A 21,837-nucleotide genomic window follows, 5' to 3' on the forward strand; every position below is an offset into this window, starting at 1 on the left:
AGGGTTTTTCACTACTGTGAATTCGTTGATGTCTGATCAAATCAGTCTTCCACGCACTTGCATAATCACACTGATCACATTTGAAGGGTTTTCACCATTGTGAATTCGTTGATGTCTGATCAAATTAGCCTTCCACGAACATGCATAGTCACACTGATCACATTTGAAGGGTTTTTCACTACTGTGAATTCGTTGATGTCTGATCAAATGATACTTCCGCGTACTAGCATAGTCACACTGATCACATTTGAAGCGTTTTTCTTTGGTATCCTTTCGAATGTCAAGGTCAAGATCCCTTTCATATTCAGGTGCACATTTGTATCGAGTTGAACATTTTTTCTTGGATTTTCCTAGAGAAAGGAAATAAATTAAAACCTCATATGATATCATACAACTCGCGTCACAAACATCTCACTGTTCAAAGGCAATTGATATAACAAGTTATGCTTAGACTTAAAAAGACACAAAGGCAAACGAAACAAGTTCAGAAACAATTATAATCCATGTCCGAGTCGAAACATCCGTTTCCAAAGACCTGACCTTACCAAATCTATTATATGCGTTGAAAACGTGGAGGATTCAAACTTGATCCCACGTTAGACACTTGTGTATACAGAATGCAAACTTTCCCATAATAAACGTATAATAAAATATACGTGACAATATGAACAGCCATATTCTGCCATTAAACCTCTGTAGGTACATGATAACACCTAAAAAATAGTGAAAAAACACAAGTATGAAGTCAAGGGTAAAGTTAAAGGGGCTGTTCGGACAGTGGGACAAACGACGATCATAGAGCTTAACATAGCGGGTGGGTAAAAAGGAGAGGGGGTTGGACAGCCCCTTTAACCTTAGCGACAATTTTGCAGTCTCTCTTCTTTCTGCTGAAACCATAGCACCAGAAGTGATGACAAAGATGAAGTTATTAAAGAAGCAAATTAAGATTCAATGCAATAACATATAAATCAATTATTATGGTAAAATTTTTATTCTTTAATAGCGAAGATGATATTCCATTTTTAATATAAAATATTGTTAATTATAGTCAAATAAAAGGCTATATTCAATACTGTTCGTGAAGGATTTATAAATAACTAACACAAACATAGTATTACTACCAGTTTCCCGTTAAGACGTTAGGCTAGTTACATTTCACAATTTTATAATACGATATAGCCTGTCCGGTGATTAATCCGTAACGATAGGCTTTTACAATTTTCCCACGAACGAAAACTTTTTCTTAGTGAGCATCTACTTCAGTTGTCAAGAACAGCAAAGTGTGAAACGAAAATGAAAACATGTTGCGCAACTAACACATTTTGAAATGGTTCTTTCCAAGTTTTAAATTTGCTGAGTATGCTTAAATACAATCCATTTTATTAGTCCAAGTGATTATTACGTTGATGTCTGATCAAATTACTCTTCTGCGTGAATCCATAGTCGCACTGATCACATTTGAAGGGTTTTTCACCGCTATGAATGCGTTGATGTTTGATCAAATCACTCTTCTGCGTGAATCCATAGTCGCACTGATCACATTTGAAGGGTTTTTCACCACTGTGAATGCGTTGATGAGTGATCAAATTACACTTGATTGTGCTGGCATAGTCACACCGATCACATTTGAAGGGTTTTTCACCACTGTGAATGCGTTGATGTCTGATAAAATCAGTCCTCCGCGTACTTACATAGTCACACTGATCACATTTGAAGGGTTTTTCACCGCTATGGCTTCGTTGATGAGCGATCAAATCCCTCTTCCACGCACTTGCATAGTCACACTGATCGCATTTGAAGGGTTTTTCACCACTGTGAATGCGTTGATGTTCGATCAAATGAGACTTCTGCGTACCTCTATAATCACACTGATCGCATTTGAAGAATTTTTCACCACTGTGAATGCGTTTGTGTCTGATCAAATCGCTCTTCCGCGCACTTGCATAGTCACACTGATCACATTTGAAGGGTTTTTCACCGCTATGGCTTCGTTGATGAGTGATCAAATGAGACTTCTGCGTACCTCTATAATCACACTGATCGCATTTGAAGAATTTTTCACCATTGTGAATTCGTTGATGTCTGATCAAATTAGCCTTCCACGAACATGCATAGTCAAACTGATCACATTTGAAGGGTTTTTCACTACTGTGAATTCGTTGATGTCTGATCAAATGATACTTCCGCGTACTAGCATAGTCACACTGATCACATTTGAAGCGTTTTTCTTTGGTATCCTTTCGAATGTCAAGGTCAAGATCCCTTTCATATTCAGGTGCACATTTGTATCGAGTTGAACATTTTTTATTGGATTTTCCTAGAGAAAGGAAATAAATTAAAACCTCATATGATATCATACAACTCGCGTCACAAACATCTCACTGTTCAAAGGCAATTGTTATAACAAGTTATGCTTAGGCTTAAAAAGACACAAAGGCAAACAAAACAAGTTCAGAAACAATAACCGATGTCCGAGTCGAAATAGCGGTTTCCAAAGATTTGACCTTACCAAATCTAATATATGCGTTGAGAACGTGGAAGATTCAAACTTGATCCCACGTTAGACACTCGCGTAATACAGAATGCAAACTTCCCCATAATATACGTATAACATAATATACGAGACAATATGAACAGCCATATTCTGCCATTAAACCTCTGTAGGTGCATGATAACACCTACTAAGAAGTGAAAAAAACACAATCATGAATTCAACGGTAAAGTTAAGCTTAGCGACAATTTTGCAGTCTCTCGATTCTGCTGAAACCAACTAGCACCAGAAGTGATGACGAAGTTAAAGTAAAGAAGCAAATTATGATTAATGAATTATTATGGTAAAAATATCACTCTTTAATAGCGAAGATATAATTACTAATATACCATTTGTTATATTAAATATTGTTAATTATAGTTTAGAAAAAGGGTTACATTAAATATTGTCGTGAAGGTTTCATAAATAACTAACACAAACATCGTATTACTACCAGTTTCCCGTTAAGACGTTAGGCTTGTTATATTCCACAATTTTATAAAACCATATAGCCTTTCCGGTGACTATTCCGTGACGTTAGGACTTTAGTTTTTACAATCTTTCTATGAACGAAAACCTTTTCTTATGAGCATCTACTACAGTTGTCAAGAGCAGCAATGTGTGAAACGAAAATGAAAACACGTTGCGCAATTAACACATTTTGAAATGGTTCTTTCCAAGTTTTAAATTAGTGAGTATGCTTAAATACAATCCATTTTATTAGTCCATGTGATTATAACGTCGATGTCTGATCAAATTATGCTTCATTGTGCTGGCATAATCACACTGATCACATTTGAAGGGTTTTTCTCCGCTGTGACTGCGTTCATGTTTGATCAAATTATACTTCATTGTGCTGGCATAATCACACTGATCACATTTGAAGGGTTTTTCACCGCTATGAATGCGTTGATGTGTGATAAAAACATACTTCCGCTTACATGCATAATCACACTGATCACATTTGAAGGGTTTTTCACTACTGTGAATTCGTTGATGTCTGATCAAATCAGTCTTCCACGCACTTGCATAATCACACTGATCACATTTGAAGGGTTTTCACCATTGTGAATTCGTTGATGTCTGATCAAATTAGCCTTCCACGAACATGCATAGTCACACTGATCACATTTGAAGGGTTTTTCACTACTGTGAATTCGTTGATGTCTGATCAAATGATACTTCCGCGTACTAGCATAGTCACACTGATCACATTTGAAGCGTTTTTCTTTGGTATCCTTTCGAATGTCAAGGTCAAGATCCCTTTCATATTCAGGTGCACATTTGTATCGAGTTGAACATTTTTTCTTGGATTTTCCTAGAGAAAGGAAATAAATTAAAACCTCATATGATATCATACAACTCGCGTCACAAACATCTCACTGTTCAAAGGCAATTGATATAACAAGTTATGCTTAGACTTAAAAAGACACAAAGGCAAACGAAACAAGTTCAGAAACAATTATAATCCATGTCCGAGTCGAAACATCCGTTTCCAAAGACCTGACCTTACCAAATCTATTATATGCGTTGAAAACGTGGAGGATTCAAACTTGATCCCACGTTAGACACTTGTGTATACAGAATGCAAACTTTCCCATAATAAACGTATAATAAAATATACGTGACAATATGAACAGCCATATTCTGCCATTAAACCTCTGTAGGTACATGATAACACCTAAAAAATAGTGAAAAAACACAAGTATGAAGTCAAGGGTAAAGTTAAAGGGGCTGTTCGGACAGTGGGACAAACGACGATCATAGAGCTTAACATAGCGGGTGGGTAAAAAGGAGAGGGGGTTGGACAGCCCCTTTAACCTTAGCGACAATTTTGCAGTCTCTCTTCTTTCTGCTGAAACCATAGCACCAGAAGTGATGACAAAGATGAAGTTATTAAAGAAGCAAATTAAGATTCAATGCAATAACATATAAATCAATTATTATGGTAAAATTTTTATTCTTTAATAGCGAAGATGATATTCCATTTTTAATATAAAATATTGTTAATTATAGTCAAATAAAAGGCTATATTCAACACTGTTCGTGAAGGATTTATAAATAACTAACACAAACATAGTATTACTACCAGTTTCCCGTTAAGACGTTAGGCTAGTTACATTTCACAATTTTATAATACGATATAGCCTGTCCGGTGATTAATCCGTAACGATAGGCTTTTACAATTTTCCCACGAACGAAAACTTTTTCTTAGTGAGCATCTACTTCAGTTGTCAAGAACAGCAAAGTGTGAAACGAAAATGAAAACATGTTGCGCAACTAACACATTTTGAAATGGTTCTTTCCAAGTTTTAAATTTGCTGAGTATGCTTAAATACAATCCATTTTATTAGTCCAAGTGATTATTACGTTGATGTCTGATCAAATTACTCTTCTGCGTGAATCCATAGTCGCACTGATCACATTTGAAGGGTTTTTCACCGCTATGAATGCGTTGATGTTTGATCAAATCACTCTTCTGCGTGAATCCATAGTCGCACTGATCACATTTGAAGGATTTTTCACCACTGTGAATGCGTTGATGAGTGATCAAATTACACTTGATTGTGCTGGCATAGTCACACCGATCACATTTGAAGGGTTTTTCACCACTGTGAATGCGTTGATGTCTGATAAAATCAGTCCTCCGCGTACTTACATAGTCACACTGATCACATTTGAAGGGTTTTTCACCGCTATGGCTTCGTTGATGAGCGATCAAATCCCTCTTCCACGCACTTGCATAGTCACACTGATCGCATTTGAAGGGTTTTTCACCACTGTGAATGCGTTGATGTTCGATCAAATGAGACTTCTGCGTACCTCTATAATCACACTGATCGCATTTGAAGAATTTTTCACCACTGTGAATGCGTTTGTGTCTGATCAAATCGCTCTTCCGCGCACTTGCATAGTCACACTGATCACATTTGAAGGGTTTTTCACCGCTATGGCTTCGTTGATGAGTGATCAAATGAGACTTCTGCGTACCTCTATAATCACACTGATCGCATTTGAAGAATTTTTCACCACTGTGAATGAGTTGATGTCTGATCAAATCCCTCTTCCATGCACTTGCATAGTCACACCGATCACATTTGAAGGGTTTTTCACCACTGTGAATGCGCTTATGTTCGATCAAATGAGACTTCCACGTACCAGCATAGCCACACTGATCACATTTGAAGCGTTTTTCCTTGGTATCCCTTCGAATGCCAAGTTCAAGCTCCCTTTCATTTTCAGGTGAACATTTGTATCGAGGTGAACATTTTTTCTTGGATTTTCCTACAGAAAGGAAATAGATTAAAACCTCAAATGATATCAAACAACTCGCGTCACAAACATTTCACTGTTCAAAGGCAATTGTTATAACAGGTTATGCTTAGGCTTAAAAAGACACAAAGGCAAACAAAACAAGTTCAGAAACAATAACCGATGTCCGAGTCGAAATAGCGGTTTCCAAAGATTTGACCTTACCAAATCTAATATATGCGTTGAGAACGTGGAAGATTCAAACTTGATCCCACGTTAGACACTCGCGTAATACAGAATGCAAACTTCCCCATAATATACGTATAACATAATATACGAGACAATATGAACAGCCATATTCTGCCATTAAACCTCTGTAGGTGCATGATAACACCTACTAAGAAGTGAAAAAAACACAATCATGAATTCAACGGTAAAGTTAAGCTTAGCGACAATTTTGCAGTCTCTCGATTCTGCTGAAACCAACTAGCACCAGAAGTGATGACGAAGTTAAAGTAAAGAAGCAAATTATGATTAATGAATTATTATGGTAAAAATATCACTCTTTAATAGCGAAGATATAATTACTAATATACCATTTGTTATATTAAATATTGTTAATTATAGTTTAGAAAAAGGGTTACATTAAATATTGTCGTGAAGGTTTCATAAATAACTAACACAAACATCGTATTACTACCAGTTTCCCGTTAAGACGTTAGGCTTGTTATATTCCACAATTTTATAAAACCATATAGCCTTTCCGGTGACTATTCCGTGACGTTAGGACTTTAGTTTTTACAATCTTTCTATGAACGAAAACCTTTTCTTATGAGCATCTACTACAGTTGTCAAGAGCAGCAATGTGTGAAACGAAAATGAAAACACGTTGCGCAATTAACACATTTTGAAATGGTTCTTTCCAAGTTTTAAATTAGTGAGTATGCTTAAATACAATCCATTTTATTAGTCCATGTGATTATAACGTCGATGTCTGATCAAATTATGCTTCATTGTGCTGGCATAATCACACTGATCACATTTGAAGGGTTTTTCTCCGCTGTGACTGCGTTCATGTTTGATCAAATTATACTTCATTGTGCTGGCATAATCACACTGATCACATTTGAAGGGTTTTTCACCGCTATGAATGCGTTGATGTGTGATAAAAACATACTTCCGCTTACATGCATAATCACACTGATCACATTTGAAGGGTTTTTCACTACTGTGAATTCGTTGATGTCTGATCAAATCAGTCTTCCACGCACTTGCATAATCACACTGATCACATTTGAAGGGTTTTTCACCATTGTGAATTCGTTGATGTCTGATCAAATTAGCCTTCCACGAACATGCATAGTCACACTGATCACATTTGAAGGGTTTTTCACTACTGTGAATTCGTTGATGTCTGATCAAATGATACTTCCGCGTACTAGCATAGTCACACTGATCACATTTGAAGCGTTTTTCTTTGGTATCCTTTCGAATTCATATTCAGGTGCACATTTGTATCGAGTTGAACATTTTTTCTTGGATTTTCCTAGAGAAAGGAAATAAATTAAAACCTCATATGATATCATACAACTCGCGTCACAAACATCTCACTGTTCAAAGGCAATTGATATAACAAGTTATGCTTAGACTTAAAAAGACACAAAGGCAAACGAAACAAGTTCAGAAACAATTATAATCCATGTCCGAGTCGAAACATCCGTTTCCAAAGACCTGACCTTACCAAATCTATTATATGCGTTGAAAACGTGGAGGATTCAAACTTGATCCCACGTTAGACACTTGTGTATACAGAATGCAAACTTTCCCATAATAAACGTATAATAAAATATACGTGACAATATGAACAGCCATATTCTGCCATTAAACCTCTGTAGGTGCATGATAACACCTACTAAGAAGTGAAAAAAACACAATCATGAATTCAACGGTAAAGTTAAGCTTAGCGACAATTTTGCAGTCTCTCGATTCTGCTGAAACCAACTAGCACCAGAAGTGATGACGAAGTTAAAGTAAAGAAGCAAATTATGATTAATGAATTATTATGGTAAAAATATCACTCTTTAATAGCGAAGATATAATTACTAATATACCATTTGTTATATTAAATATTGTTAATTATAGTTTAGAAAAAGGGTTACATTAAATATTGTCGTGAAGGTTTTATAAATAACTAACACAAACATCGTATTACTACCAGTTTTCCGTTAAGACGTTAGGCTTGTTACATTCCACAATTTTGTAAAACCGTGTAGCCTGCCCTGTGACTATCCCGTCACGATAGGTTTTTTAGTTTTTAATAATTTTTCTATGATCGAAAACATTTTGTTAGTGAGCATCTACTACAGTTGTCAAGAACGGTAATGTTTGAAACGAAAATGAAAACAAGTTGCGCAATTAACACTTTTTGAAATGGTTCTTTCCAAGTTTTAAATTGCTGAGTATGCTTAACTACAATCCTTTAATTAGTCCATGTGATTATAACATCGATGTCTGATCAAACTAATCTTCTGCGTGCTGCCATAATCACACTGATCACACATGAAGAGTTTTTTCAATGCTATGAATGCGTTGATGTGCGATCAAACTAATATTCTGTGTACATTTATAGTCACACCGAGCACATTGGAAGGGTTTTTCGCCGCTATGAATTCGTTGATGTTTGATCAAATTATGCTTCTGTGTACATTTATAGTCGCACTGATCACATTTGAAGGGTTTTTCTCCAGTGTGAATGCGTTGATGTGTGATCAAATTACTCTTCCGCGCACTTGCATAGTCACACTGATCACACTTGAAGGGTGTTTCACGACTGTGAATTCGTTTGTGTTTGATCAAAGTACTCCTGTTCTCGCTACCATAGTCACGCTGTTCACACTTGAAGGGCTTTTCACCGCTATGAACGCGTTGATGCGTAATCAAACTGATCTTCCGTGTAGATTTATAGTCACACCGAGCACATTTGAAGGGTTTTTCGCCGTTATGAATTCGTTGATGAGCGATCAAATTACCCTTCTGCGTGGATCCATAGTCACACTGATCACATTTGAAGGGTTTATCACCAGTGTGAATGCGTTGATGTCTGATCAAATGATACTTCTGCGTACTTGCACAGTCACACTGATCACATTTGAAGGGTTTTTCACCAGTGTGAATGCGTTGATGTATGATCAAACCATTCTTGGTCGCACTTGAATAGTCACACTGATCACATTTGAAGGGTTTTTCACCACTGTGAACGCGTTGCTGTCTGATCAAACTACTCTTGTGCGTGCAGGCATAATCACACTGATCACATTTGAAGTGTTTTTCTCCAGTGTGAATGTGCTGATGGACGTTCAAATCGATCTTCCGCGTACTTGCAAAGTCACACTGATCACATACGAAGGGTTTTTCATCACTGTGAAGAAGTTCATGTGTGATCAATATACTCTTCTGCGTACTTGCAAAGTCACACTGATGACATTTGAACGGTTTTTCACCACTGTGATTGCGTTGATGGCTGATCAAATCATACTTCCGCGTACTAGCATAGTCACACTGATCAAATTTGAAGGGTTTTTCTCCAGTGTGAATGCGTTGATGTGTGATCAAATTACTCTTGTTCTTGCTACCATAGCCACACTGATCACATTTGAAGCGTTTTTCCTTGGTATCCTTTCGGTTGTCAATTTCAAGCTCCCTTTCATTTTCAGGTGAACATTTGTATCGAGTTGAACATTTTTTCTTGGATTTTCCTACAGAAAGGAAATAAATCAAAACTTCATATGATATCAAACAACTCGCGTCACAAACATTTCAATGTTTAAAGGCAATTGTTATAACAGGTTATGCTTAGGCTTAAAAAGACACAAAGGCAAAGAAAACAAGTTCAGAAACAATAATCGATGTCCGAGTCGAAACAGAGGTTTCCTAAGGTTTGACCTTACGGTTTGGGATAACATGGGAACGTGAAAGATTTTATTAATTCCTGGTATCATTGATATCAACCCCGCAGCTTGGTCGAATTTGGAAATTAACTAATTGTGACTGCGTGTGTCATAAAAAACTAACAAACAACTTTCTCAAATATACAGGGTGTATCTGAAATGGACGTAGGAGCGAAAGTATTTGGGTTCCTGGGGCCAATATAAGGCGAAACTGTGGTATGACATTTTGTCGTACGCCAAGCCATTTGGAAGTTACTTGAACCTAACACTTGCTAGTTTGCATAAATCACAGCATGTTGACTTTTTCTAAAACAGTAGGAATTAAGTTCAAGATAGGATGATTATTGCAAATTAGTGGTTTCCAGCTAAAACATAAAAAGCCTCATAGCCATAGAGTTTAGTCAATTTTTAAGGAGTAGAAAGTTGTACAGTCGGTGACTCATAAAGAACATCAATGTAAAACAACATGTTACGATTTAGTGTGTTGAAACAACTGACCGATACTAACGGTAAACTGACAACGATAAGTAGCACAAACTAATAAGGAACACCGACATTTTGCTTCATTCTTCAAACAATCGAAAGGTTGCAAAAGCGTTCATTTTGGTTCGTGTACAAGACTACATATCCGGCGACGTCTTGTTTCCATTAAATTAACAAACTATTTTTTACATGCTTTAAAACACTTTGAACCTTTAAAAGAAGTACCTTTTTTACCGTTTTTATTGGCAATTTTCATAGAATAATTCTAAGGAGTAAGAATGTACATTTCCTTATGGGTACATTACATTGCATCTAGCATTGGACGTAGGTCTCCTGTCGTTCTCAACGCTGGCAGATTGCTACCAGTTAGTAAACGTCATTAGTCTAAAGTTTTAAGGTGGTCTGAAAATTTACTAAGGTTTAATCGTTTATTAATTTATTTGCGAAGTTTTTTCTTAGTTTTAAGTTAACCCTCCACTTTCGGTTTTTTTCTCAAATCTTCTTTATTTTTATTGGCGGTTATCCGTTCGTTTCCGAGGTTAAGAACGAAAATTTCTTCTTAAAATTTTTCTCTGCTATTACTTTTGGTGGTACCTCGTAATCAGTGTAGGCCAATCATGAGCCTTTCAACCCTTTCTTGAACAAGTTAGTAGTGTGTGACCTTGAGAAGGAATGCTAGGTTTCATGAAGCCCACTCCTAAGTACGCTATTCAACATAGCGTACCTAATTTGTTACGGGTGAAGTTTCGGGTGAGGCCCCAAGAAAAACGCCATTACTCCCTCACTGTAATTTTTTGGAGAAAGGAATGTTCCCTTTTTTGGTCACTTTGAACCATAACAAATTTTATTTCATTTTCAACATTTAGGTTTCTTCATTATTTCTTGATTTTTATAAGGACTAAATTTTACAAATTAATTTGTAAAATTTAATCCTTAACAGGCGTTGCCCAACATCCCATCCCAAACATTCGCCCACTAACATTTATTCACGAATACTGATTTCGATAAGTTGCAACATTAACCTAATCTTTAAACTAAATGCAACCTTTCGATTGTTTGAAGAACGAAGCATTATGTCGGTGTTCCTTATTAGTTTGCGCTACTTATCGCTGTCCGTTTCCCGTTAGTATCGGTCAGTTGTTTCGACACACTAAATCGTAACATGTTGTTTTACATTGATGTTCTTTATGAGTCACCAACTGTACAACTTTCTACTCCTTAAAAATTGACTATAAACTCTATGGCTATAAGGCTTTTTTTGTTTCAGCTGGCAACCACTAATTTGCAATAATCATACTATCTTGAACTTAATTCCTACTGTTTTATAAAAAGTCAACATGCTGTGATTTATGCAAACTAGCAAGTTTTAGGTTCAAGTAACTTCCAAATGGGTTGGCGTACGACAAAATGTCATACCACAGTTTCGCCTTATATTGGCCCCAGGAACCCAAATACTTCCGCTCCTACGTCCATTTCTGATACACCCTATATATATATATATATATATATATATATATATATATATATATATATGTGATTCAAATTTCAAACTTGATCCCACGTTAGAAATTTGGGTAAAACTGAACGCAAACTTTCGCATGATCAACGTATAATAAAATACACGTGACAATATGAACAGCCATATACTGCCATTAAAGCTCCGTAGGTGCATGATAACACCTACAATGTAGTGAAAAAAACAAGTATGAAGTCAAGGGTAAAGTTAGAGACAATTTTGCAGTCTTTCCTGTTTCTGTTGAAACCAACTAGCACAAGAAGTGATGACAACGATGAAGTTATTAAAGAAGCAAATTAAGATTCAAAGCAAAAATATATTAATCAATTATTATGGTAAAATTTTTATTCTTTAATAACGAAGATATAATTACTTATATACCATTTGTTATATCAAATATGGTTTATTATAGTTAAATAAAGGGTTATATACAATATTATATATATTGTGATTGTTACGTTGATATCTGATCAAAATATTCTTTTGGGTGCTGACATAATCAAACTGATCACATTTGAATGGTCTTTCGCCACTACGAATGCGTCGATGTTTGATCAAATTATTCTTCAATGTGCTGGAAAATAACACTGATCACGTTTCAAGGGTTTTTCACAGCTATGAATGCCTTGATGTGCGATTATAGTACTCTTACGGGTACTAGAATAATCACACCGATCACACACTGAATGTATTAAAAGAAACGAGTTTGGAAACAGAAATAATCCATGTGTCCGAGTCGAAACAGCGGTCTCCAAAGACTTGATCTTACCTAACCCAATATATGCTTTGAGATTGCGGAAACTTGAAAAAAAATTGTAGGGTAATAAAAATATACTTATAAAACACATTCTATATTATTTATTTGAATGATATCCCACGTGAACCTAGGAGGTCTACAAATCTGACTGTTGAATATATTTGCAGTGATGTAACCGAGTTCGATCAGGGAGGGGGAATGGAAGATTTCCCCCTGATTCGATTAGTTAAACTTATAGAACCGTCTGAGTCTCTATTTAGAGACAACGCACAGTCTGCTTTATGCCTTAGTGTGAATTTTAATTTCGATCCAGCCCGAGCCGTTAAATCTTTGCAGAGATAATTGTAATTAAATATTAATGTGCTTAAAGCACATTACATTATCTGAAGAAACTTTGTTAAACAGCCCGATATGTACCCATTTAGGACTTATCACCGCTATGAATGTGTTTATGTGCAATCAAACTACTCTTCTGAGTGCTTCCAAAGTTACACTGATCACATTTGAAGGGTCTTTCACTACTGTGAATGCGTTGATGGGCGATCAAATTACTCTTGTTCTTGCTACCATAGTCACACTGATGACATTTGAAGGGTTTTTCACCACTGTGAATGCGTTGATGTCTGATCAAATCACTCTTCCACGCACTTGCATAGTCACACTGATCACATTTGAAGGGTTTTTCAGCACTGTCTATACGATTGTGAATGCGTTTGTGTATGATCAAATTACTCTTGTTCTTGCTACCATAGTCGCACTGATCACATTTGAAGGGTTTTTCACCACTGTGAACGCGTTGATGTCTGGTCAAACTACTCTTGTGCGTGCAGGCATAATCACACCGATCACATTTGAAAGGTTTTTCACCACGGTGAATGCGCTGATGGACGTTCAAATGACAGCTCTGCGAGCTGGCATATTCACATTGATCACACTTGAAGGGTTTTTCACCGCTGTGAATGAGTCGATGTATTCTCAAACTTTTCTTCATTGTGCTGGCATAATCACACTGATCACATTTGAAGGGCTTTTCACCGCTATGAATGCGTTGATGTGCGATTAAAGTACACTTACGGACAGTAGCATAGTCACACTGATGACACTTGAACGGTTTTTCACCACTGTGAATGCGCTGATGGACGTTCAAACAGCCCTTATGCTTGCATGTATAGTCACACTGATCACATTTGAAGCGTTTTTCATTGTTACCCTTTCTTACGCCACGTTGTAGGCCCCTTTTATATTTAGTTGAATATTTGAGCCCCGTTGTACGTTTCTTCTCGAATTTTCCTACAGAAAAACATAGAAACCACAAACATCATTTACAATTTAGTATCAACAAGACGGCCCAAGGGCTCGTAATAGTAGCCATATCGTACGAGTGAATAGCCCCTCTATACCCTACCCTAATGAGTGGATAACCCCTCTATACCCTACCCTAATGAGTGGATAACCCCTCTATACCTTACCCTAATGAGTGAATAGCGCTATCTTTTTCAATGCTTAAATGATGTACCGTGCATAAAGTCAGAGTTAATAGCCCCTCGATTCCCTAATCTAAACAGTGATAAAATTATAACTGTAGAAATTTACTTATGCTGTAATTCTAATATTCCGGCGAATCGAAGAACAGATAGTTTTGGTGATAATCCCCCCGATGAGTTTACAACATAGACGTATGCCGATGCACACTTATCGCATCTTATAAATTTCTAACAAGGACTTATGCCCAGAAACGTTTGAAAGAGAAAGTTTAGTTATAGTGATTACGCATTTTAGTGATTATCCCCTCGAATTACCTTTAGCAATACTAAAATGATCAAACGCATAACGCTCATTTAACACTATGTTAGCTCTATCTAAACCCACATTTGAATTAACCGCCAAAACGTTCCAGTCAATTATAACATACATGACGATAGCTACCGAACGAGAACGAAACACATGAGGAGCGCGGTAGGAAACGGGGAAAATCGTTATCTATTTAATTAGCACATACATAAAAAGAAAATAAATATAAAAACCCCAAACATACAAATTCATAAGTATCCGACCCCACAGATAAAAATTCAAAAGTATCCGACCCCACAGATTAAGAGGTACCCCACCCCACACCACCCCGACATTTTAGAGATAAAAAAAAATAATAAAAAAACTCGGGGTTTCTAACAAGTCTCTATAGTTCAGTGGTAGAATGTTTGTCTACTACGCCAGCGACCCGGGTTCGATTCCCGGGTCTGACCTGAAAAAATTTAATTAAAATTAAATCTCTAACCGAGCCCAGTAACCCCTATGGGTGGGTTGTGGTAATATAAAGTTCCTTTTAAGCTAAAATCTGACGATAACGAAGCGACAACCCCGGCCACTACTACTACTACTACTACTACAACGGCTCGGGTCAAACTAAGAGCCTATCGTATACTACGATATGGCTAAAAATACAAATTATTCAGGCGAACTTCATTAAACAAGATGGCCCCGGCCATATTAACGTTTTGCCTGGGCTAGCTAAATTTATTGTAAGGTGACCCCGGCCTATATACTGTACGGTTATTTTTTTTCTTTTAAATATCAAAATCATTCCAATTATGAATAGATTTTGACCAAGATTAGTTTTCATCTAAGTTTAAAGCGGAATTAGGTTTAAAAGCTGAACACACTGATTTTCCGGTAGGGACTCCGTGACGTGTCTCCCACATTGGAGATTTTTGGAAGATAAAAAAAATATATTCGGATTTTATTAAGAAAAACAACGTCGATCTCAGAGCAGTTAAATCATGTTCGTGTCTGATCAAAGAACCGTTCTCAGAGCTAGTATAGTCACACTAATCAAGTTTGAAGCGTTTTTCTTCAGTACCATTTTTAATGTGACGTTCAAGATCACTTTTATATTCAGGAGATATTTGCAAAGAGTTGAACGTTGCTTCTCGGATTTTCCTTCAGAAAGCAAACAAACTGAAATTTGTCACAATTTGAATCAAACACACAGCACTGTTCAATAGCACTTGATAAAACCGGTCATGCCGAGGACAAAAATGGCACAAAGTTAAAGAAAACAAGTTCGGAAAACAAAATTAATACCGCTCCGAATCGAGATGACTACCTCCGAAGATTTTACTTACCAGAAAGTGGAAACTAATGGTTGTTAATTATTAAGAAACTTTTTAAATGTAAATATGCTTATAAAATAAATTGGAAGGGAAAATGATATGACTGCCGTATATTACAAATTGTATCCATTACATTTTCAATAATAAATCGTTTCATATTTCATTATCAGTAATATGATAAAAATTATGCATCTTGGCCCTAGGTGAGCTACACGATATATTGAAACGCATCGTATAGATTTCCTAGCAAGCGAAGGACAATTATTCGGTGACGCGGTTCCTTCGACACAACCTCAAGAACCGACTAACCACTTGCACAGATTCGAGAACTGCTATAAAGACGGAGTAAGTTCTCTAAAATATTCTTTAGATGAAATTATTCACAGTTTGAAAGACCATTGGGAGTAAAGCACTAAGGTCTTATCAATCTGAGCAACGTTTGCTTGGGCTCCTTAAGACACCAAGGACGGCCGGGTACCTGCATTTTTAAAAGGGAATTTTGTCTCCTCCGGTGGCCACGGAGCTCAGGCTCAACCGCTGAATTTAGGTAACCAAGTTTTGAGCTTAATATTATTCGCCGGGACGATTTTCCGTTCAAATTTAAAGTTAAAAACGTATTAATTTAAATGAGACAAAATTTTTAGAAACTTAAGATTTAACATGCTAAAGATTGAGGATGAGGTTGAAAAATGCCAGGGAAGACAGAAAGTGATCAGGGTTAGAAAGGACGGGGTTAAAAAACCTGTTAGGGGAACTACCACTAGAAAATTTCGATACATCCTCTGTTTTTGGTGAGGTTTCTAAATTCTACTGTAAGTGGCTCAATTTTGACGATTTTTGAGTCTTATGTTCCAGTCCCGAAAATCGTTGCTGACCCTAAGCGTAAAATGACTTACCAATTTCCGAACTGGCAGAAGTTGTATTACTTTCGGAACTACTTGACGAGCTACTTTCGGGTGTATCAGAGCCGGACACTGAAGTATTATCTTCAACTTCAATCGGTACTTTTGGTAAATCGCTTGGCAAGCACAGTTTCATAGTTTCATTTTGTCTATTATCAGTTTTCTTTGAATCGGTCAAGGTGTTTTTGCACTGGTTATCATCAAGATTCTCCTCTGGACCTTCTTCCTGAGAATTGCTTTCCTTATTTGCGTCAAGCGACGACAATTCCCCATGTTTTTCAAGGCACAATTTCTTGGATCGAGTTGCTATTCTCTCATTTCCTCTCTTGGTCGAAGAAATTCGTGATTTGGGATAAGAATCGTTAACGCTAAGATTGTTCTCGGGAGGCGAATCTGTCGTTGGGACAGGAGACATTTCGAACTGCGCTTCGCCTTCAAGGTTAAGTAAAGGAACTCCGTCACGGCATTTGAGTTTAGGAATACATAGTTTCATAATTCGCGTTGTAAAACGCGCATTTTTTGAGGTAGTTTTAGTTCGGGACGTGTTTCCTTTGCCAATCTCCGCATCACATTCAGGGGATTCTTCCTTAATGTCTTCTTCAGTCAGCGTTCCTTCGATATTGCAAGCACCTTCGGCTTTTACCAACGAACCTTGATGATCAAAACGAAAAAATAACCCTAATTAGGCCTGTGCGGGTAGTGATTTTTGGGTTTCGGGTCGGGTACGGGTAGTTGAAAAAACTTCCAATCGGGTATCGGGTCGGGTACCCGGATTTCTAACGGGTACTCGAATAATTAGGCCTAGCTAAACTACCATTAGTCGGGTGCTTTTCGGGTAGCAAAAAATCATATCGGGTACTTATCGGGATGAAATACTTTTTTTTGTGAAAAAAATAAGTGTCATGAAAGACTTGGATACCATTATGGCGAAAAGTACAAAAATAAGACGCTAAAGGTGGAATTCATAAACGTCGGACGCAACGCAATTTAGTGCAGGCAAAGGCAGGGCGTCGTGCGCAAACTTCCGCCTTTTGCGCACGACGCCCTGCCTTTGCCTGTACTAAATTGCGTTGCGTCCGACGTTTACGAATTCCACCTTAAGCTATTAGCGAGGATTGAAATAATGAATAATACTGAGCATTGTGGAAAAGTTTACTCAAACTTAAGTTCTTCTAAGTTCAAGAAACTTTGCCAAACCAATACCCGATTGTCCTAAGCCTTGTCACGGGTAATGAGCGGGAAAATTTAAATATTCGAATAATTTCGGGTATTAAGAAATTAAGTTTTCGGGTATGGGGTCGGGTACCCGACCCGATACCCGACCGGGTAATTTTCGGGTACCGGGTACTCGCACAGGCCTAACCCTAATAGTTTTATCAAACTGGAACTACATCAGGTTGCGTGTCAGAATCACAATAATGTGACACCATACCTATCCCAAATTGCTCGAGGTTCGTGGCTTCCACTTTAAGCAGACTTTGGTAAATGTTGTTGGTAATCTCAGCTGGTATACTTTGCGAACTATCCAAATAAAAAATCGTTAAAACTGATGTAGCAACAGTAATAAAAGATTAACACATTTTATCAGAAGGGGATAATAGAAAAAGGGTGACACTCTTTAGTTATATCATGTAACATGATTCTTCCCAGGCGAAGGACCCCTTTTTGAACATTTGCTTTCCTGCTCAACAAACTTCAGATGGGCATCACAACGTGGGGTGAATTCTATAACTGTTTGGTATTTGCTAAATCCTCAGCAATCAACTATGCACAAACCGTGATTGTCTTGACGTGGGACAAAAATGACCACAAGCGCATGCATGCGCCTTGGCAAATAGTTTAAGGGATAGAATCAATCTTTTGACTACTAATGAAAAGCTTGAATTTTTTTAAATCAGATAGAACCTAAAATTACGTTTTCAAAAATATATAGATATTGATAGTTTTAATAACTTAACTATTTTTAATTAATGTTTAAAAGTATTAGTTTTCGGCGCCGCTCCGATCACTGCTCCGAGCGAAAAACTAAATTACTCCCGCGACCCTCGTCTCCCTCGGAGGTACAGTAGATTTACTCCTAAAAGGAGTTTTCATACTATTCTGCATTTTCGCCAAATTAATATAACTAATTTCGATACGGGGATGCTTTGAAAGTTATAAAGGAAGGTAAATAGTTTCACTGTATTTTTGGTGTTCAAAGTATTAGTTTTACTATGTTTAATTACAATTAAAAATATGTTAAAGCCTAGATTAGGGCCATTAGGCTAAAATATGGCCATACCATTATTATACATGGAAGCTAAGCCTTTGCCAAAATAGCGCCAAATTGTGGTGTTTTGGACATTACCTGTAACAATTTTGATAAATCTCTATCATCCTTACTCTACAACGTAACCGAGAGTTAAGAGAACAAAGGATAATAAACATGAAAAATCAGAATTATGTTTAAAAGGGTCTTCTCAATAATGCGCCGCTTACCCAGTGAAGGTGGAAAGCTACTATACAAGGTCTAGAGCTCCCTTCATTCTCCTATTTCCAAACAAAGAATGAATCAGTGGACATTAGTAACGTCACGAGGGTAAAAACAAGTTGGGCGATATTTTGCGGCTAGTTTGAATTTCAAAATATCTAACGTACTTTTCTTAATTTTAAACGTTTTAATTCGATTTTTTTTAGCACACATAATTTTAGGCACATTTTTTTACCTAAAACTGCCCTCATCTTGTACTAGTCGGAAAACATTGATTCTATCCCTTTAAGCACTAATAGAGTAATAATTATTTAACGCGTGTGATTTGGTTTAATAGTAACCTTGCTCCAAATATAAAATGATGTTGGGAAGAATCATGTTACAATTACCCCACTTCTCCCTCGAAGCACTATATACTTCTGATTTTATTCACGATTCTCAGGGCAAGGCTTAACGAATCAAGTTTTATGGACGCGAATTAGTCAGTCAAATAAAATATTATGCTTGAGCTTAAACTTAACCATAGCCGAGACTTGATTATGGTTTAGTTCAAACAAATGACACTAGATGCTCCCATAGTCGAGGGGTGGAGCTGACAGGCCTGCTTAGCTTAGCATAAGCAAAGGCTAGTTTTAGCTCCGCCCTCGTGGACAAGTTCTCATTGGTTTTTTGCTTTATATACCTTTGTATTTGTTCTTCTGTTTGTTGATTTATCAGAACAGGATGAGATAATTCCTGTTCATTCAGTCCTGAATCATTTTCAACAGGTTCTGATTTCACGCGTTCAATGTCGGATTTTTCGTGTATTCCACTTTCCTCCTACGTTATAAACAATTAACAATAATTGAGCTAATACTTTTAACCCGATTCTCTTTCACATCGACTACGAAAATGAAGAATGTTACAAACCATCAGATCCTTGATTTCGCTTTCCAACTCCTTAATGACCCCATTGAGCCGCTCAATTTCGTCCAGTTTCTTATTTATCGCAAATAAAATTGTCATTCTCACTTCTTTCATGTTTGATATTAAACCATTACACTGAAAAGGAAATAGACTGCGTTACAAAATAGGACTTTCTTTTATGCAGAATGTCTTTTAAAGTGTCCAGAAAGAAAACAGAGAAACCAGTGACGTCAACAAAGGGAGGGGGGATCAGAAGGGGTTTTTTCGTCAAGGGCGCCACCAGAGGCTTGGGCATGGATTAACTAATGCTAGGGATATTTCGCTCCCCCAAAAAGATAACGCATGCATGTTCCAAACGCCCCCTAGCAGCAACTACTATCCTTAACAGGAAGTTATATGAGAAAATTGGACCAAATATCACGTGGTCCATGACGTCAAAATTGAAATACTGCCTAAATTGCGGAAAAAAACGATTTATCTTGCCGAGAGATGGCGCTGTCTACATCCGTTTTGGTTCAATAAATTGGGGGAATCAAGGAATGATTCAGAACATGTAGTTGGCGATAGCATTACATGGAAAGCTAAGTTAGTGAACAATCCCTAGCGTTAGTTAATCCATGGTTTGGGGGCGCGGTAGCTTTGCAAGAACTATAAGCAAGGCTGCAGTTTGTGTGTGTAGGCATAAAGCTCCCACAAGGCTTTTGTGGTGCCCTTTAATAACTCTATAAATGGTCGAGAGATGTGTGATAGGCTTATGGTGTTTCTAATCACCCACCAATGAACATTGGTTTACTTAAGGTTTTTCTACTGCGATTTATACTTTAAAGCAAATATCAGCTACTGCGGCGCCCGTAACACACTGATTAACCTTCTACACACCAATTTTATGTAGCCAAAGGCAGGAACCAATCAGAAACCGTCCTGAAGGGCGGAGCCAGACCTAGTCTTTGATAAGCTTATTGGGTCAGTCAACTCCACCCCTCGACTATGGGAGCATCTAGTGCCGTTTTTTTTATACTAAACCACAGTCACAGCCGAGACTCGCTTTAAAGGGATACTAGATTGGATGGCTCATGCTGTACTGGCCAAAACGCTAAAGGCTTGGAAACTCACCTTGGCTTTTAGTTGCTTTATTTCATCATCTTTGCTTAAGTGATCACAGTTACAATCATTCGCCTCCATTTCCTATAAACAAAGTCCAGTTTTTCGAAATTTAAAATTCCTGCGCAAACCACGGATAATTTCTCAAGTACCTCTTTAAGCGCCACACTTTGAAGACTTATTAAACTCATTTCCGAAATGCCTGACTCTAAAGACGTAACTTTTCCTTTACGAAAATCATTCCCCCAATGTTGCCAAATAAATTGCGAGGGAAGACAGAATACTAAAATTTAACGCGAAAATTCAGAACCCCTTCATGTTGGGGCCAATTTCGGTTTAAATTGTGTAGCAGTCACGGTAGCAGACGACGGTATAAGGGCGGCACGCTGCCAGCATTCCCTAATTTCCCTTTTGAAATTTTAAATAAAGTGCTTCAAAGAGAGAATTATTCAATTCTAAATATGAACTTTTCAAGGCGAATGAGTGATATCAAGGAAGAATAAAAATTGCAGACCTTGATTCTGCAGAAACGGTCTTTAACTGATGACCTCAAATACTTCTCCCATTTTCATTGCTCCATGGAAGCTCAATGAGTTAACTTGGAGGAGATAGTGGGCTGGAGTAAAATGTTGGTGGAACATGTGCGGCAATGAAATTCTAGAGGAGTACATTGCGGACGCCACTACCCTTCTATAGTTGATTATTAAGTTCTGCCGCGTAGCACCATTGTATTTGTATGAGAGTAGTTTCTATTTTTAAGACATAATGGGCATCTTTGACGTTTTCGTACCGTATTACCCCATACCGAAACAGCGAGGATGCTCGGAGAACGTAGTTGCCATAGATGTGTTTATAGAGGCTAC

At 37.3% G+C, this 21,837-nt stretch overlaps 1 protein-coding gene across 1 annotated transcript; it reads right to left on the minus strand.

Moving 5' to 3' along the window:
* Window positions 1–1,382: 1,382 nt before the first annotated feature.
* LOC149679429 (uncharacterized) lies at window positions 1,383–21,424 on the minus strand. The gene is made up of 8 exons (XM_089835660.1): window positions 21,127–21,424; window positions 20,987–21,058; window positions 19,877–20,008; window positions 19,650–19,786; window positions 17,930–18,018; window positions 16,492–17,148; window positions 4,886–5,815; window positions 1,383–2,317 (listed from the first exon to the last, which is right to left on the minus strand). The coding sequence occupies exons 1-8, from the start codon at window positions 21,163–21,165 to the stop codon at window positions 1,383–1,385; spliced, it is 2,991 nt and encodes a 996-aa protein (XP_089691786.1). The 5' UTR covers window positions 21,166–21,424.
* Between the last annotated feature and the right edge of the window lie 413 nt (window positions 21,425–21,837).

Source organism: Phalangium opilio, unplaced genomic scaffold (genome assembly GCF_054372755.1).
Source record: "Phalangium opilio isolate 3A_F unplaced genomic scaffold, DU_Popi_V2 ptg000041l_1, whole genome shotgun sequence".
Lineage (NCBI taxonomy): Eukaryota > Metazoa > Arthropoda > Arachnida > Opiliones > Phalangiidae > Phalangium > Phalangium opilio.